The sequence below is a fragment of the Enhydra lutris genome, unplaced genomic scaffold, assembly GCF_002288905.1.
Source record: "Enhydra lutris kenyoni isolate GAN:26980312 unplaced genomic scaffold, ASM228890v2 scaffoldscaffold10, whole genome shotgun sequence".
Classification (NCBI taxonomy): Eukaryota; Metazoa; Chordata; class Mammalia; order Carnivora; family Mustelidae; genus Enhydra; species Enhydra lutris.
Genome location: NW_019154094.1, coordinates 7,829,761 through 7,848,904, shown reverse-complemented (window position 1 = coordinate 7,848,904; position 19,144 = coordinate 7,829,761). Strand labels below are relative to the sequence as shown.

At 49.4% G+C, this 19,144-nt stretch overlaps 1 protein-coding gene across 1 annotated transcript in view; it reads right to left on the bottom strand.

The window, feature by feature from the left end:
- The window catches only part of LOC111144357 (bassoon presynaptic cytomatrix protein), an 88,234-nt gene extending 69,675 nt beyond the window's left edge, over positions 1-18,559 (bottom strand). Inside the window, 1 exon segment of the mRNA XM_022498621.1 lies at positions 18,330-18,559. Within this exon segment, the coding sequence (XP_022354329.1) occupies positions 18,330-18,559 (230 nt within the window).
- Positions 18,560-19,144: the final 585 nt, after the last annotated feature.

Below are 19,144 nucleotides of genomic sequence, written 5' to 3'. Positions count from 1 at the left end.
CGACAGAAGATGCCACATGGGTGGCCCTCCCCAGAATAAGCAGGTACCCCAAGCACCAGGGCCTGGCAGAGAAACAGTGCCCAGCAGCTCGTGTCCGTGTGAGCCACTGCTCAGTTCGTCCTCGTCGTGCCTCTCCTATCACCTGTGAAGACAGAGATTGCTGTCTGGTTTCTGAGGCCAAATGCTGAACTCCAAGGGCCAGTTAAATAGGAGTTCAATGTAGAAGAAGGAGGAGGAGAAGAGGAGGAGGAGGAGGAGGAGAGAAAGAGGAAGAAGAAGAAAGGGGGGAGGAGAGAGGAGGAGGGGGAAGAGGGGTGAGGAGGTAAGAAAAGGGGGACAGGAAGAAGAAAGGAGGAGGAGGAGGAGGAGGAGGAAGGGGAAGTTCAACGTCAGCTGACTGCCCAAGATCCTGGCCAACTCAAGAGTTTCCATCCCATTCTGTCTTGGCCAGCTCCCTCTGGTAGTGAAGACCCTACAGAGTTCTGTGCCCCCATTTTTCATTAACCCTCAGCAGGGAAAAGGGGGCTAAGCCTAACTTCATGTCCCCCTTCTAAACAATGCACCCTCCCCCAGAGCACTGATTTCTGGAGTGGTTGCTACTTTATTATTGTAACCCAATATTTTGACCATAATGGCCCTTGGGCATTCAGGGTCTGCAAGTTTTGTTTGGTGATTAAATGTTTGTTAATACAGAAAATGAAGCTGAGCTACTCTGAACAAAAAGTGTGTGTGTAAGTACACAATAGATCCACAGATGTGCCTGCAGAAAGCTCTTAGAAATAGGCAGAGAGAAGTAATGATGCAAGGAAAGACAGGGGAAAATAGAAGTTTCATTCAGCGACTGGATTGTTTGAAAATTCACATGAATAATAAGCTTACAACTTACTTGCATAATTTTTTAAAAATTCCATCAGAGCCTGGCTGGCTCAGTCAGAAGAGTGTACAACTCTGATCTTGGGGTCCTGAGTTCAAGCCCCATGTTGGGTGGAGCGGTGACTTAAATAAATAAATAAAAATTTTGCTAAAAAATCCAGAAGAGTCTCATTGATATAGTTAAAACTCAAAAGTACCTGAATCTATCAGAGTCAGGCAAGTAATATGAAAGAAGGAAGCCAAGAAGAGAGCATGGGAACAAAGACAAAGAATAAGCCTGGATGGCATGAGAGCCCTCCTCAGGCAAGATTCTGGAGAAGCACATGAAGTATCAGGATCCAAAGAGGGGTGAGAGCCACCTCCAAGAAAGACTCCTTCCTGAAGTCATGACTAACGGTCCATCACTCTTCATGGGACCCCTGCTATGCCCTCCCTGCTGGGGATTCAGTAGCCCAGGGCCCCTCTGCAATCCAGTCTGGGATGAGATCCAGACTGGGATGCCCCCGTCGTGCTAAGCGACCATGCAGTTGGCACTGGGATCAGTGGTATCATGGTCAGCTGAGGGAGGCCACCACGTGCAGGTTTTCTTGCTCCTGCTCCCCGGTTCACCTCCAGTATCTCCCCCCTCCCTATGATTTCCCTCCCTTGACAGATATAGCCAGACCAATGGGGTCTCTGATCATCCATACCGAGCTCGGGTGAGCCTACTGCCCTCACGGCCCTAGGGACCCCAAACCTGGGTCTAGGAAGAGGCTCCATTCCAAAACCAAAGACTTTTTAAAGATCTTTTATGGACACCAAACAAAACCTTCAACATTCCTGTCTTCAAAAGAAGACTTTATGTCAGATTCATTCCATTGTGGTATGGGCTCAAGTTTTTCCGAGAAAAGAGGTCCTCTAAACCCAAGATTGGGTACTCTTCCAGCCAAAGGGGAGTGGAGAGGGGGCAGACGGTGACACTGTGCGTCGGCGGGGGCTGGGGACACCATGTGGAGGTGTCCACTTGAAGGCTGACAACCCAAGCTATAGAGGAATCAGGGGGCTGTCGGCTCACAGCCCCTGTCACGTGAGAGGGAAAAGCCACATAGCTCAGGGCTGAGTCCTGAGTCCTGGGGCCCCCCAGGCAGGAGGGGCATGTGGCGCCCCAGAGAAGACCAACACATAAACAAGGGGGTGCTGCAGAAACAGAGAAGGGAGCTTCCAGAAGGGCAGCGTGATCAGAAGCCCACCGAAGGCGGTGTCAGCAGCTAAGACAGGAACGTGTCCACTGATTGGGGCCACTAGATTGTCCCTGGAGTCCCAGAAGGAATCAGGGTCTGAAAGTGCATGTGCGCGTGGACAAGCAGCCATTAAGGCAGGCTCAGGCCAACCCACTGCAAAACAGGAGGGCTGGGGGGCACCCGAGTTTCGGTGCTCCTTTCTCTTAAGTGTGTGGCTTTGGCTGAGCCCTTCTGGCTCCCCTGGACTGCGGGGTCCAACCGGGCTGACACTGCCTTTCCTCTGTGAACTCAGAGTCCGCACACCCTGATACACAGCGGACCCAGAGATGCTTGTTGAATGAACAAACACTGAATGAAAACAAACAGTGAACAAAAACGTGGGACAAAGAAAGGACACTCTTAAACAATGAGTCAGGTAGGACAAAGAAAGGACACTCTTAAACAATGAGTCTGCGCTTGGAGGAAAGCCCACCGTGGGGATGAAGCAGGGTCTCTGGAGATGTGAATTTGTTGGAGGTGGGTGCTGATGGGGCTGTTCGCCCCCTTTGTGTCTAAACCCACTCCAGCGGCATGGCAACGAGTAATACTCAGCACGGTTTCCCGGAATCACTTACATGGCGGTGGGTCTTGTTTCTGAAGGCTGTACATTCCAGGACGGACTAGAGCATGTTAGCTTGTTTGAGAAGGTACCCCAGCATCCATGACAGCTCGCAGAAGGGAAGACTGAGCCATCTCCATCTTCATTCCAAGAACGAAGACCTCTGACCCATGGCCCAGAGGCCTCTGCGGCTTGGCCCACGGTGAGCACACTACAAGGGTGGGTTGTTCTAAGGAGTCTAACTCAGCCAAGGCTTTGTCCCCAAACCTCACCCAGTGGGGCCTGTACTCTTCTATCCTGGCCCTGGAGCCTTAATTACCAAGGTCACCCTAAGACTGTCCCCTGCTCCCTCCCCCCCAGCCCACTATATCCAGGGACAGGGAGGGTGTCAAGCAGACCAGTCCTTACACCGGATGCCCAGTCTTTTGACTTAACACATGAGAGTTTCCTCATCCCAAAGTGGCCGGGGAGATCCACCAAGCAGAGGCCAGGGCTGGGAAGGTCCTGCTCCTCGTCCTGTTCCTGCCCTGCCTTGCTATGGGGTTCTTGGAAGAAACCTCCCTGGCCTCAGTCTTTCCATCCCTTACCAGTGATCCTGACCCTCTACTGGACAGAGCTACACAGATGAAAATTCACTGTATAAGCAAAATCAATTACTACTAAGTATCATCATTATCTTTTCAAAAGCAATGCATGCCTTTATCTGAATGTCTTGTTTTTGTCCTGAGCTGCCATTAGGGACTAGGGAAAATGAAGCTAAAGGAGGCGGAAGGAGGCCCATGTTCCCTGAAAACCTTGCCAGCAGGTTCAGCCTTGATTACTTCTGGGGTCACTGCCCCTCCACTTTGTAGGCCCAGGCATCCCAGAATAAGCACTCATGAGGGAGTACAGGGAACACAAATGCTTTCCCAAAAGGAAAAGCTTCTAGTTTCTTCTTTCTCCATGCCTCTGAAAATGTGTTCTCAGCACCACCAGGCAGCCCCACCAGAGCAGTAAGCCAGGGTCTTGATAACTGAAAGGGAGCAGTGTCGCCCCCCATCCCAGAGTCCCCACCAGGCTTTCCTACTTGAGGACAGGGAGGACCTTTTTGCTTCCACACTCCGCACTCAGGGGTGTGGAGGTTTTTACCATTTAGAAAAGAAGATGGTTGTGTGACACCTGTCCCCAGAGTCCTAGATGGGTTTTGTAGGGCTCCTCACTCCTGACTGAGTGCCTGGGTGGGGACAGAGCAGAAGCTATGTGCCTGCAGCTCCTCTGTCTCTGTTTTCACAGCTCAAGCAAGCCAAGGTGGACACCATGGTAGCCTGGGGCAGGGGGGCGGCCGAGGACAGTAAGAGCAAGGATCCTTAGGTGGGCTCCACACCAGACTCTGGTAAAGCTGAGGAGTTAGATGAAAGGGTTAGGGTTACTGGCAGACCTGGTATGTTGGGAGCTCCCAGGGCCAGCTGTCCTGCTCTGTAGACTCCCATTCTGCCCTTCTTTCATAATATCACAGCTCCCCAGACGCATCCCAGTGGGAAACCCCTCTGCCCCTGGCCCGTCAGCGTGCTAAGCACTATCATTTGCAAAAATGCTTACAGTACACAGGGAGAGCAGGGACGGATGCCTGGCTCCTGGGGCAGCCCTACTCCAGCCCGCTGGCCTCTGAGCCAGCTCCACGTGCCACAGCCTGTCCCCAGGGTCCTGGGCCCAGAGAAATACACAGCCCAGAGGCACACTGGTGTCTCTGCCCCTGGGGCCCCTCGGCAGATCACCACTCCAGAGCAGCAGCCAAAGACCTAGAGCTCCCTCCCTCCTCCCCTCTTCCTAATCCCCCAAATCTACCAAGGGAACCCCCACTGTCCGAACTTCCTGGAGTTTCATGAACACAAATGATGGTTAAGAGACAAAATGGCACTCTTCCCATGGCAAAGCAGGTATTTTCTGTGGCTCTGGTAGCCTGGGCTGAAACCCTGACTTGCAGTGGATTCTGAGAGCCCGTGGGATGGGCCAGGCCTCTCAAGGGAACTCTCCAGCTGGAGGCCCAAATTCTGTATCTGTTTCAGCAGCTGTATGTGAAGACGAGTAAGAAGGACCACAGTGGGTCCTCAGAGCATCCCCCCAGGCATCCCCCCGTTACGTCAGAGCTCCCAGAGGACAGGAACCAAACCCCTAATCAAGTCTAATTCAAATAGCTCTGTAGTAGGAAATAGGGCCGGTAATCTACCCGCTCACCTTCAGATCCTCTGCCCTGGGTGGGAACCAGGCCACAGGTTGCTATTTCACTCCAGGCCTTAGGCTGAATGCTTTCATTCGATCAAAGTTTGTCAGATTCAATGGGCTTGACCCGCCCTCTTGGAACCCCGGAATTGCCTTAATTTCCTCCTCTTCCTTATCTCCTTCTCAGGGTACTTGTAGGAAGCAGGTGGCATTAATATTAATGCACGTGCAGGTGAGGTGCTACTTTATTTTTCCAGCCCAGACTTGAACGCCTAGCCACCTACCTAATGTCTCACTTGGGTGTCTCTAAAATACAACTTAGCCAGGAACAAGCTTCTCATCTTGGGCCCCATGCCGGTGGCCCCCAGCGCGCACCACATGCTCAGGCCAGAACTCAGGGGTTCTCCTGACTCCTCTCTTCCTCTAACTCTTCAAAGGCATCCATTGAGCCCCCCTCTGGCTCTACATTCAGCATATATCCAGAAGGTGAGCACTTTTTAGCACTTTCCCCCTCTCCCTACTCCCTGCCACTCGCTCTTCCTGATCCAGTGACCATCATCTCGCATCTGAACATGGTCCAAACCCCTCACTAGTACCCCGTCTCTGCCCTTGACCCTCCAGCTTGGCAAAACACAGCACAATGTGCATCCCATAGGAAACTAACCCAGAGCAACCCTGGTAAAAATACAAAATATCCCATAGATATACTGGGAAATCATCCAATAGATACACTAGCCCACAGGCACACCAGTAAAATTACAAAATGACATATATACCAGGTTCCTCAATGTGGGGTGATTTGTAATAATAAACTACAGCCAGCCCACATGATAGAGCGCTGTACAGATGCAAAAAAAGAATCAGGAGGATTTCTCCACTCTCCTACAGGGTGATCTTCAGGATATGTTATGTGAAAAAAAGCAAAGTTCAGCACAGTGTTCAGAATTTGCTACTTTTTATATATATGTGAAAAAGAGAGGGGTAAATAAATATATATTGTCTTTATATTTTCAAGAAGAAACAATGGGAAAAAAACCTGATAGAGGTGAATTCTTATCAGGGAAGGAAAACAAGGTGAAGGAGCAAGATAGAACTAGACTTCTCTCAATTCATCTTATTTGGAATCACATGAAAGTTTTACATAATTTTAAGAAAATAAAATAAAAAAGATAGAAGTATGGTAGATGGCATTGTTGTGCACAATGGATTTCTGCTCTCTGCCATGTGACTTGGCAATTCCTCCCACAGAGGGTGGAGACTATTTTTCCAGATGTGGCAGACTCTATTTTCTAAAAATGGATTCAACAAGATTTCCACAAGCTCTTATAGAATCTGGACCTTCCCAACCAAGAGATGGAGTCCTTGTTTCCTCCACTCAAAAGTGGGTAGGGCTTTAGAACTACTTCACTGAGTAGAACGTGGCAAAAATAACAGTGGTCATAAAAGGCAGTATGGCCTCCAGCTGGCTTTCTCTCTCTCTTTCTCTTAGGATACCCTTGAAACCCAGAAACCATGTTGAGAGGAAGCTCAAACTAGCTCATGTGGAGAAGCACTGAGGCTCCCAGCTCTTAGCATGAATCAACTGTAAGACACGTGAGTGATGAAGACCCGTCAGAGGATTGCTGTCCCCAGCCTTCGAGTCTTCCAGCTGAAGCTCCAGACACCAGAGAGCAGAAGTAAGCCATCCCACGTGCCTGGCCTGAATTCCTGACCTACAGAATCTGTGAACCAAAGAGTGGTTGTTTGATGTCACTAAGTTTTAGGGTAATTTCTTATATAGTCAGAGTAACTGCTGCAACTTCTCTGAACCTTGGGCTTATATATGAATCGCTTTGACTGAAGTCATGTTAGGAGATGTGGACTGAAGTGCGTGTGTATGTGTGTGGCGTATGCGTGGTTAGGCATGCCCCCTGTGAGTCTGCTGTCACCACCGGAAGAACGTGTCCTGGCTACCCTGCTGTCCAAGGAGGATGAGAGATGTGGAGAGCAGACCTGTATTCAACTGGAGCCTGGAGCCCAGAGCCCGGCCCAGATCGGAGAATTCCAGCCAGCATGCTGATGCATGACTGAGAATAAAAAATTGCTGTTTGAAGCCACTGAGTCTGGGCTGATTTACTCTGCAGTAGATCGTCACAACAGAGAAGTGATCAGGAAGCAATCCTTACAAACAACACAAACTAGAAAGAAAGAGCTTGATTGTATATCTTCTTCATGGCAGAACCTCACTGAGAAGAATCATTTCTCTTTTTTCTTAAACATTATTTAAAGATTTTATTATTTTTTTGAGAGAGAGAGAGAGCAAGAGCACGAGCAAGGGGAGGGGCAGAGGGAGATGGAGAAGAAGACTCTCCGCTGAACAGGGAGCCTGATGCGGGACTCAGTTCCAGGGTCCTGAGATCATGACCTGAGCTGAAGGCAGATGCTTAACCAACGGAGCCACCCAGGCACCCTGAGAAGAATCATTTCTAATAACTCTAAAACACAGATCATGTGCCCACCAACAGATGAAAGGATAAAGAAAATTAGCTATATACATATATATACATGAGATACATATTATACGCATGTTTATATATTTATATATGTATCTTCAATGGAACACTACTCAGCCATCAAAAAGAATGAAATCTTGCCATTTGCAACAAGATGGGTGGATCTAAAGAGTATTGTGCTAAGCGAAATAAGTCAGAGAAAGACAATTATCATGATTTCACTCACATGCGGAATTTAATAAACAAAACAGAGAATCATAGGGGAAGAGAGAAAAAAAAACCAAGATGAAATCAGAGAGGAAGACAAAGCATAAGAGACTCTTAATCACAGGAAACAAACTGAGGGTTGCCGGAGGGAGGGGGCTGGGGAGATGGGGTAACTGGGTGATGGACATTAAGGGAGGGCATGTGATGTAGTGAGCAATGGGTATTATATAAGACTGATGAATCACTGAGCTCTACCTCCAAAACTAATAATATATTATATGTTAATTAATTGAATTTAAATTAAAAAAAGAAAAAATAATAAAACATAGAACTTGAACCAGACATCCTGGAAAGAGATAAACTAAGGCCAAAAGAAACCACAAGATCTTAAATTACATTCGTTAGTACTATTGTTAGTAAAAATATCTACATTATTATTTTGAAACAAATATACACACACATATATATACACACACGCATATAAAATTCTTCATGTATGCAATGTTTGTTTGGATCCTGATTTGAACAAAACAACCTTAAAAAATAATTTTTGAGATAATCAAGTCAAATTGAACATGGGCTGGGTATTAAGTCATATTAAAAAATTATAGTTAACTTTTGTTAGCTTTGATAATGTCATTGGATTAAAATAAAAACAGCTTTTAACTACTAGAGTTATATCCTAAAGTATGGGTGAAATGATACATTTGGATTTTGACTGAAAATACTCCGGGCCAAAAAAAAAAAAAAAAAATGTTGGAGGAATAGAGATGAAACAAGATGGCAGAACACTGATCATTATTGAAGCTGGGTGATGGGTCCACAGGAGGGGGTTCCTCATGCCATCTTTTCTCCTTTTATGTGTGTTTGAGATTTTCATCTGCAGAGTGTTCATTGCTCCTGAGGACATCCTCCCTACAGAGTCTAAGGTCAGTGTATCCCCAAAACAGGCCAGAATGCCCTGGCCGACCAGGGAAGAACAGGCCTGAGAAGGAGTGTCCTCTGCAGTGCACAGAGGCTCCCACAGGTGTGAGGGCTGATTGCCTCTCCAGTGCCAGCTGGCTCTACCACCCTCTTCAGCCGAAACCCCCTCTACCCAGAGCTGGCAAGGCTTTGGTCTCAAGGGCTCAACACGGACCATCAAAGTGAGATATAAGGGTCTAGAAAGTGGGCTCCCAGAGCCATAAGAAGGGGAGAAGAAGGGAAGAAGTTCTCCCAGCATGATTTTGGAAACAACTACACTATCTTGGGTATTATCCCTATGTCAGGAGACAGAGTCAGGATCCAAAGGGTCTCACTAGGTTAGAAGGGATCTCCAGGTACAATGAAAGAAGACATGGCAGGGACCCGTGCAGGGCCTCACATTCACACTCGGATCGCACAAGTCTAGGATGGAGGGAATCCAGCCTTCGTGCTGAGATGCCCAGCCCGAGGCTGGACAAGTGTGGGGTGCAGGGACAGAGGCAGGTGTAGGATGGGCTTCTCAGGCTGGTGAGTGAAGGCCATTCATCCTCCAGATCATGTCACTCATAGTCCATGTGACATACTGAGCCCTGGATCCTGTTCTCTGAACCTCGCTGTCCTCAGGATATTGAGAGCCTTGGGCCAAACAGCCCAGGTTGCCAAGGGCCCCAGAGTCACATCCCAGCCTCAGGACCTGGAGAAGTCAAGTCTAGGGAAGAACCCCGTGGTTGAGGAGGTAAGAGCATCATGAGCTCCTACTAAGCCTGTGAGCCAGAGGGCAGAGCCAGGCCAAGAGAGGAGGATCGAGGAAGCCAATTTCAGACAAACAGAAAGAAAGAACTTTCCAATGGTGGAGTCATCTGCCAGGGAGGGACCAAAGGCCATGGACCACTGGGTATTCACCCCAAGGCAGAGCTCCTCCTTCAGACAATACAGAAGCAGATGTTTTGGCAACTGTTAGGAGTTGGCTGAGAGTCTCAAAATAAAAGGAAGACAGAGCAAACAGATCACCCACTGAAGCTAAACCATGTTCCCGAAGGAAGAGGCCTCACAGGCCAGACCTTGACACTGGTGACCTGCCCTGAGCCCTTAGTGCCCACAAGCTGCAGAAGAAACATCCATCTCCTCACTCTACAAGTGAAGGACTCTGCACAGGCACCCACCAGGAGGAGGCAGAGCAGGGACCTGAGCACGTGGGGGTTGCAGGTGTAACAATGCTTGGTAGATAAGCCACCATGTCCAGCTGGAAAGAGGGAGCTGGAGGCAGTCTCCGCAGGTGCAAGTAGGAGACTGGCCGGCTGGCCAGCCAACTAGGTAGAAGGACGCCAGCAGCTTTTCAAGAGCCCCCGCCTTGCCAGGAGCAACTGAGAGGCAAGGGGCCAGCCAGTCCCTCTTCCGGTTCTGGGCCTGATCGTGAGGTCATCTTGTCCACTCGGAAAGACCTCTGGGGCTTGGAGGAAGAGCAGTCCTCTTCATTTAAAGCTCTTCCAATGAACCTAAAGTCTTCATGACATACCTATTTTCTCTCCTCAGTAGGGGCCGAGGAATAGCGGAAAGCATCACCCTTCCTTCTTACTTATCTAACCAAAAACACTGTCAGAGATGGAGGGGACCTGGGAGACCATCTTAGTTAAAACTGTCCTTTTATAGATGGAAAGCAGTGAGAACCTACTACACATACAGCCAGCTTGGGGCAATGTCAGGGTTGATTAAACACGAGTTTCTGACCCCCACCCAGGAGGCTTCCAGTACTCTTCATTCCCCACCCCACCCTATGCTGTCCTCTGCTCAGATGTCCTACTTCCTGATCCTTTTCTCGTCCTCAAAGCCCTCCCCATCCTAGTGCTAAATTTTCCATCTTCTCGGAGCAGGAGGCAAGGAAGTGACGCGGTTCTCCAGCTGTGCTCAGTGTATGGCATTTCGGTTTGCTAAAGTCAGCTAGCTGGCTGTTCTTCTAAATCTCTCATATTAGGCCTTTGGAGTTCCCAACAGAATAAGTTAATGTTGTGAATGTGTTTTGTAAGCTGCAAAACACCATACAAATATATATATTCTACTATCTCAGAGTATGAAATAAGACAACCCCTTTTAATCATGCTCTCATTTATCTTAACTCTAGGGGAAAAAAGCAGAAAAAGAAAAAGCAGGAGAAAACTCTCCTTTCAGGGAAGTTGAGGGTAAAAATCTAAACAAGTGTCTCTTTCGCTCCTACCAGACTGGGAGCTCCTTGAGGGCACAGCCCGTTTCATGCTCCTTCCTTTGCTCCTTATATCTCGCCCAGGGATAGGCATCTAGTAGGTGTTCAGCAGAGGGTTTCCTGAATGCATGGATAAAGTTTCACTTTAAAATCCTCCTACTGGGGGCGCCTGGGTGGCTCAGTGGGTTAAACCTCTGCGTTTGGCATAGGTCATGATCTCAGGGTCCTGGGATCGAGCCCCACATCAGCCCCACATCAGGCTCTCTGCTCAGCAGGAAACCTGCTTCCCCCTCTCTCTTTGCCTACCTCTCTGCCTAATTGTGATCTCTCTCTCTCTCTCTCTCTCTCTGTCAAATAAATAAATAAAATCTTTTAAAAAATAAAATAAAATAAAATCCTCCTATTGTGGGGCACCTGGGTGGCTCAGTCATTAAGCGCCTGCCTTCGACTCTAGTCATGATCCCAGGATCCTGGGATTGAGCCCCACACAAGACTCCCTACTAGGTGGGAGGCCTGCTTCTCCCTTTCCCACTCCCCTAGCTTGTGTTCCCTTTCTCACTGTGTCTTTCTCTGTCAAATAAATAAAATCTTAAATAAATAAATAAAATCCTTCTATTGCTAAGTAGAGCTTAATTGTAGAAATCCCTTACAACCACTCCTGTATAAAAAGAGGGCAAGTGACCCTTATAACCTACCTGCATCCACAAATACATGGAAAGTATAGGTGTGACTCTCAGGAAATTTCCTTACCCCCTTTTCCTCCAAAGCACCCAAAGGCCTTACTGATTCTTCTAGCATCCTGGGAATGGACAGCTCCCTCCCCGAGGCAATGGCACTAGAGAGCAGCTCTGGGTCTGGGGCAGTCCCAGACTGGGTGATCCTTCCATGAGCTGCTGTTAAGGCCTTTTGATCTTCTCAGTGGTTGGGACGAAGTCCCAGAAGCTAACACTTTTACTTCCGCTCAGGGAAAATCTTCATCTTGGGCCCTAATAGCAACCCTACACACTTCAGCGGCAGCCAGTCTAACCCAAAAGTTTCTGGATTTATCCCAGGGTGAGCTAAAGTTCCTTAGAGGCTCCCAATACACCTCCATGTGATATCATGTTAGAAAGAAGTGGGGGTGGGGTGCTTGGGTAGCTCAGTCATTAGGTATTTGCCTTCAGCTCAGGTCATGGTCCCAGGGCCTTGGGATTGAGCCCCACATCGGGCTCCCTGCTCTGCGGGGGAGGCCTGCTTCTCCCACTCCCACTCCCCCTGCTTGTGTTCCTCCTCTCGCTGTCTCTCTCTGTCAAATAAATAAAAATATTTTTTTAAAAATCTTTAAAAAATAAAAAAAGAAAGAAGTGGGTGTACCATGTAAGTGGTCTCTTCTAGAACAAGACTCTCTTAAGAAGCCTAGATACCCATAAGAGCAAAGAACAGATGGAGAGATCAGAGCAGTGCTGTGACCAGCCTGGGACTGAAGGTACAACACAGATGAGTCAGGGAGCATGCTTTCTGGTTCCATCCCACAGGCACAGCTGACCGGAACCTAATGTATAAGAGACATGAGCTGCGGGAATGCCAGGGGGCAACAGACACCCAACAGAGCCCCATCTGCAGGAAGGAACTGCAGGGACTGGGATAACAGAATTCCATTTCCCCTGCCCCAGGTCCCAGAGGCCATGGTCCCAACTCACTCCCCGGCTATAACTAGCTTCCACCACCATGCTGGGGAATGGAGAAGGAGGGGACCCTCAAGGCAGGAAAGGAGCTTGAGTGAGTCTTACCAGTGCAGCACCAATGCCAGCAGGACATGGCCCTGGCACCAACTGAGAGGCCCAGGAAGGAGACCCTACGTGGCTTGATTGTCTACCAAGTCCCAGCTCACCAGAAGGGCCTCAAGTCCTAAAGAAATACATGGCCCTTGCTATAGGCAGGCAGGTCTCAGCCACTGTGTCACCATTGTAAACAATGAGTCCCCAGGTAGGAAGGATGAGGAAGACCCAGGCAGACGGGACCTGCAAGAGCGGCCTGGCCAGACAGGGGGAGAGAGGAACAAGTTTGTGTAAAAACACTGAGCAGAGTGTCCACGGTGAAGCAGACATCCAGTGAGAGTGGCTAGAACTGTTGTGACATCTTTGCCAACCCCAGTCAATCCCAACTCTTGCCCATGGGCCACAATCTCCAGAAACAGATTTTCCCTCAAGGAGCCCACAGGGTCTGTCTCTCCCCACTTTTATCACTAACACAAAGAAAGGGCAGGACCTCTGAGGAGAGAGTGGATTTACTGAAGTCCCAAACCTATCTCCTAGCACCTTCTACTCACATAAACAGGGAGGGTTCCCCAAAGCTGGGTGAAAAGGCATGACCCAAGGTCTCTGAAAGCTCTGCCCTCTTAAACCCAGAACCAAACCTACTCAGAGGAAGAACCTTAGAAAAAAAGAATAGAAAAGTGTCCCACTGCATCATTACTTGGCTTCCAAACTAGTCCAAAGTCTGGCTTTACTTTCAGTGAACTCCTAGCCCCTTCATGGCCAAAGCCCTTGAGAAACTCTTTTAAAAAGCTAGAATTTTTTTTAAAGATTTTTTATTTATTTATTTGAGAGAGACAGAGAGATCACAAGTAAGCAGAGAGGCAGGCAGAGGGGGAGGGGGAAGCAGGCTCCCCGATGAGCAGGGAGCCCGATGCGGGGCTTGATCCCAGGACCCTGAGACCATGATCCAAGCCAAAGGCAGAGGCTTTAACCCACTGAGCCACCAGGGTGCCCCAAAACCTAGAATTTCTTGACAAAAAGAACGAAATTAGAATCTGAATGGCTTCTAGATACAAGTTCCAGCTTAAAGGAAAAATATAGGACAGAGGAACATCTTAAATGACACGACAGAGACACAAACAGCATAATCCAGAATGTGAGAAACACAGGACAAATGACACAGTCCTCCAATCATATATTGCAAGGTGGAAAAAAGGGGGATGGAACCTAGAGGTTTAAAGAAACTCAAGAAATAAACCCAGCAAATGCAATGTGTGGGCCCTATTTAGATCACAATTCAAACAAATCGACTGTAAAAATAAATTCATAAGATAAACAGAAAACCTGAACCCTGGCTGGTATTTGCTGAAATGAAGAAGGGATTGTTATCAGGATGTCTACCTGCTTGGCTAGCAGAGCATGCAACTTTTGGTCTTAGTGTTGGGAGTTCAAGCCCCACGTTGGGCATAGAGATTACTTTTTAAAAAATTAAAATTAAAAAAAAGAAGAAGAAGGATTTGTTAACCTGTTTGGGTGTGATTGTGGTGCTGTGGTAATGTTCAGACAAAGTCCTTATGCCTTAGAAATACACACTGAAATATGGATGATGAAATGTGGAGCTGTCTGCAAGTGGCCTCCATGGGAGAGGGCAGGCGAGGAAGACAGACAAACTTGTTCAGCGATGAGTTGGTGATAACTGGCTGGGCAACGGGAACATGGGACTTCATTGGCTTATTCTTTCAACTTCTATGTAGATATGAAATTTTTCATAATAAAAAGTTAAAAAAAAAAAGACGGAGAAGGAGGAGGAGAAGGAGAAGGAGAACTTTCTTCCCCACCATCATCATAACTTTTTTTTTTTTTTTTTTAATCAGCAGCAATGTATCTTACTGAGGCTGGAAAAAGCTCTATTTTCAAAGCTGCCCCTTTCTCCCTGGCAAAAGGTGAGAAATGGCTGCCCTTTCAGGTGAAATTTTGACATCAGCACCATTCAGATGTTAGGTCACTTTAGTACAATCCCTGCGTCACGCTCTCCATGAGAATCCAGCTCCTGGCGCCCAACAGGATCTCTGAATGATAAAAGGCCGTTATTTCTAAACCTGGCAATTATATCCTTTAATTTCATCCTTACACATGAGGCCCAGATTTTTCCAGAGCCTAACTGTTAGCTGATACAGTATAACAAGTCTGGCTAATCCCAAACCAGATATACTATACTTGCCAAACCCATTTATTATTTTTTTAATTTATTTATTTGACAGAATGAGAGAGAGAGAGAGTGACAGTGAGAGAGGGAACACAAGCAGGGGCAGTGGGAGAAGGAGAAGGAGGCCTCCCGCTGAGCAGGGAGCCCAATATGGGGCTCGATCCCAGGACCCTGGGATTTTGACCTGAGCAGAAGGCAGACACTTAAAGACTGAGCCACCCAGGTGCCCCAAATCCATTTATTTTTAGTTTTGTTTTCTTCTTGGGATAGAATTAAGACAAACCCATTTTGAGAAAGGAACTTGGACGGTAGCTTGCAAAGCAGCCTCAACCCACCTTCCAGCACACGACCAGGCTGTGTGTGCCCACTGCCGTTGGCTAAAGATGTCTCCATGGCAGACGAGCTGGAAGCGAGTGAGAGGCAACATCGAGGTGATCAGGGATTCTGATGGGTTATGAGGGAAAGGCACCTCCCCTGGACTGCCCCAGCTCTCCTCTTGGCCTGCACTTGGCCCCATTCTCTGCTTGCCGCCCCTGCCTATGTAGACCAACATTCCTCATGCTATTTCTCCCTCTCCACCTCTCATATCCCTACCATTTTTCCAGCATGCCTTGGGTTTCTCCTTTGGAACCCTGGCTCTGCCTCTCCACTCTTCTCACTTGACAACCGTTCCATAACCACTGTCTAGCTGGCACGTCTCGGTCTGAGCTGCTCAGACACAGAGCTGCCCAGCCAAATTCCATGATTTGGCTCTTTGAGGGCTGCCTCACCAAACAGACTGTGAGGTACCAGAGGACAGGGGAGCACTGTCCACCCTTCCAGACCCTCCACAGAGCCCAGCACAGTGCTTGCTCTTGATACTGGTCAAAACACCTTGGCTAATTGACTGAAGACCAATTTGCAAATGTCAGAACCTGCCAAGTCCACAGGGCTGGTCTAGATTAGACAGGTTCTCACTGGTTTATGTGGCTTCCTTGTGCAATTTTTTAAAAAGGTGCTTTCTGGGCTACTGATAAAGTGTCGTCTTGAGCTGGTGATGTGTCATGGGTATGTATATAGATTAAATCCCATCAACTTGAACACTTCATTGTACATCAGGCATAAAAATAAGTGAATGAGTGAATGAATGAATGAAAGGTCCCCTTTCCTCCAGGAGGATACAGCCCACACCAGGGCATACAGCTTGGATAGTAGAGCCATCTCTGATATGGCACTTCTTGAGAAAGGCACAACTTATAGAATAGTACATGCTACCCTGAGATCAGAAGCAGAGAGCCCTGCCTTGAGAGACTCTCCGATGCCCCAAATGCCATATCATCCAAAAGGGGTAAGAGGCAGCACCATGGGTGTGGTGGTGCCGCTGCTTACGGGATTCAAGTCAGGCTCTTCAGTCATACATGGAGGAGCCGCCCCCTCACAGAACCAAGTGAGCTCATATGAGGATGAAAAGACGAATTCTGTGGTACCAAGGGGTAAGATGGCAACAGGAAAGAGCCAGGAATTGACTCCCCCAGAACCTCAGTTCCACTCCCCTCTGGGATTAGTAAAATGATCTCGCCCTTACCTGACCCTCCACCTACCCCAATGAGGCTTCAAACTGCCTCCAAGCTCGCAAGCCTGTTTGAAACTATACCTGCTGCTCTTTCCCGAATGCCCAGAAGCACATGCCATGGGGCTTTTTCTCCATCAATGGGCCAATCTGTTCAGTAGCCTCTCCGAGCAGAACATGCTAAACTTGGCATCAGGTACCTGAGATGCTCTGGTGAGAAGCAGAAGCCATTCTAATTCTGAAATAGATACATCATGGAGGTGCTGCTCCTGTGAGGGACTCTCAAACTGAATATCAACTGAAGCAGTAAATCCCATCTCCTGAGGGCCCCTAGTCCTGAGCTTGACAGCCACAGGACCTTAGCACCACCGGCCCATGGGTGAGCCTTGCTCATAGCAAGGAGCAACTTATGGGACTACTAACTCCAACAGGAACCCCATGGCTCCTCAACCCACAGTAGTTCATGGGTCTGCCCTGTGACAGAATGCATAGATGGGGGAGAAATGAAACCCTGCAAAGGAATATGAGTAGTAGACACCGGTCTCCTTCTTGCCCCTCTGAGCTGCCCAAATCTTTCCAGATTTTCATATGCTTGGCTCTGTGACATCAGATAAACTATAAGCAGAGCAGCCTGTTTGGTTACCAGAAGATAAATGTCAAATTCCCCGTATAGAGAACTAACAATAACAGGGTGTTTTTCCATGCAGCTGTAGACGCTTTCCCTTGGAGAGAAAGCTCTAAAGCCTGGGTGAGGCTCCCTCAAGCTAAAACTCAAATAGCAGCTCAACACGCAGGAAAATGGACAGTATTTGCAGTGCTAAGAACCGTATGCTAACCAACTGCATTATTGTAATAGCTAATGTAAAATGGGCAGAGTCTCCCTTTCGAGGGGGTGCTCACAGGCTGGCCTGTGTGCGTCCGGTTTCAGGCTATTAAGAGCCTTTGATTACTGTTACTTGTCTAAGAAATGACTTCTGAGAAAATAAACACATGAGAGGCACAGTTGGACAGCTGAAGAATCAAAAATCATGCTCCACACAATTTCTGTGTGGGAACACACAAGAGCTAAGGCAACATGATCAGCAGACTCACATGGAACCATAAGTGCCCCCTCCCCCCACCTCCCCGCCTGGGGTTTTGCTACTCCCTAGGCCCATTTGGTGTAAAGATAATGCCTTCCATTTTATCCTGTTGTCTCTTGGTAGCTTTCCTGAGTTTTCCGTCTACTAATCTATCATATATTGGCATTCCCTCCCACTACATTCACAACCACTTCAGTGTTTTTGTCGGACCTCAGTTGGCATACATTTTAAGCAAGATGGTTTCACAGTATTTGATCAGATATGTTCTGTTAAGTGCATCCTATGTGGGTTTCAGTTTTTCCCTGGTTTGAGGTGGTAATTTAAATCATTAGGCAACGGGAACATATCTGGTGATAGATGCTTCAATAGCATTTGGCCTCATCCCGGAGTGTTTCACTAAACCTTGATGAAAGCACATGACCCTGTTCATATTTTGAGCCTAAATAAGTACTTTTTGGTGCCCAGTGGCATTTTCCCTTTCTCCAAAGATGATTATAGTCACTAAACGCCTGAGGAAAGCGCATGACCAAGTTCATGGTTCAACTATTTCCATATCGCTCTGTTCCTCACAGTGACACTTATCTTCCCTGACAGCCACTCCCATTGTGCTCTTTCCTTGGCCCAACACAATGGACACATGCAGACACCAGCAGACAGGGAGGACGTTTTCCATCCCACTGCTCCCCAGTGCGGAGGGACTAGGCTGAGGTTACATAAGCCCCTCCTGAGCCCAGCGTTGGGGGTTTAGCAAATTTGGGGTTCGTGACGGAGTCACGGTCTGCAGGCCCTGACTGACCCTGCCGCTCACTCACCATCCTGCCTTACCAAGGCAGGGCGACTTGAAAGAGGGCCGCTCCGAGACCACCCGGCTCCCGCCAATCGGGCCGGGTTCAAAGTGTGGCTGGACGTCTGACCTCGCTGTCCAGACTACGTCGCGGGGCCGCGGGCCCCGGCCTCAGGCTGCCGCGCCCCCCCCCCCAACCCCAGGTGCCGCGACGCGCGCTTACCTGCCGGGACCGGGACCAGGGCCAGGGCCCGGGCCGGGGCCGGGACCTGGGCCGGGACCTGGGCCGGGTGGTCCGGCTGTCGCCCTAGCCGCGCCTGCCGCGGGGAGCTGTCCGCCGCCGGCAGGTGCTGAAGGCGGCTTCCCTGCTCCGGGGCCCGGGCCAGGGCCGGTGCCTCCCGGCGGCACTGGCCCGTCGCCAGCGCCGCCCTCCAGGCTGGCCTCGTTGCCCATGGCTGGCGGGCGGGCGGGCGGGGTCGGGGTCGTGCTGGGCCCGGGCCGGCGGCTCCCGGGCTGCTGCTCACACGCTCCGCGCCGCCGCCGCCGCCATCTCCCAGCTCGGCTCGCGCCGCCGCTTGCCGCTGCGCATGCTCATGCGCGACTCGCGCGCGCCTTCCCCGCACACGCCCCCCGCCCGCCCTCCCCCGGCGCGCGCGCGCGATTCAGCCAGGCAGTGAAGACCCGTGTCCACAAGCCCGTGGCGGGGTCGCTGGGAAACAGCCGCCGGCGCCGACGCATGCGCCCTTCGAGAACGGCGCCGCTAGCTTGTGCTACCTGGAGTCTAGCGGGAGTTGGGAGTAGCGTCCCACTGAACAAGGATGGGGGGGCGCCGGCCACAACAAAGGACCCTGGGGGGTCGCGCCGTGCCCTGTCCTGGTGTCAGTGGCGCTTCCTGTCCCGGGAAACTTCAGAGTAGGGCCTGTCGTTGAGGAAACCTCGGTGCCTCAGCCAGCAGTTTTCGTGGGGACAGGCCTCAGAGAGGGGCCACCAGGGTGGCCTCAAAGAATATATAGGAGTTGGAAAAGCAAGTGAACGAGG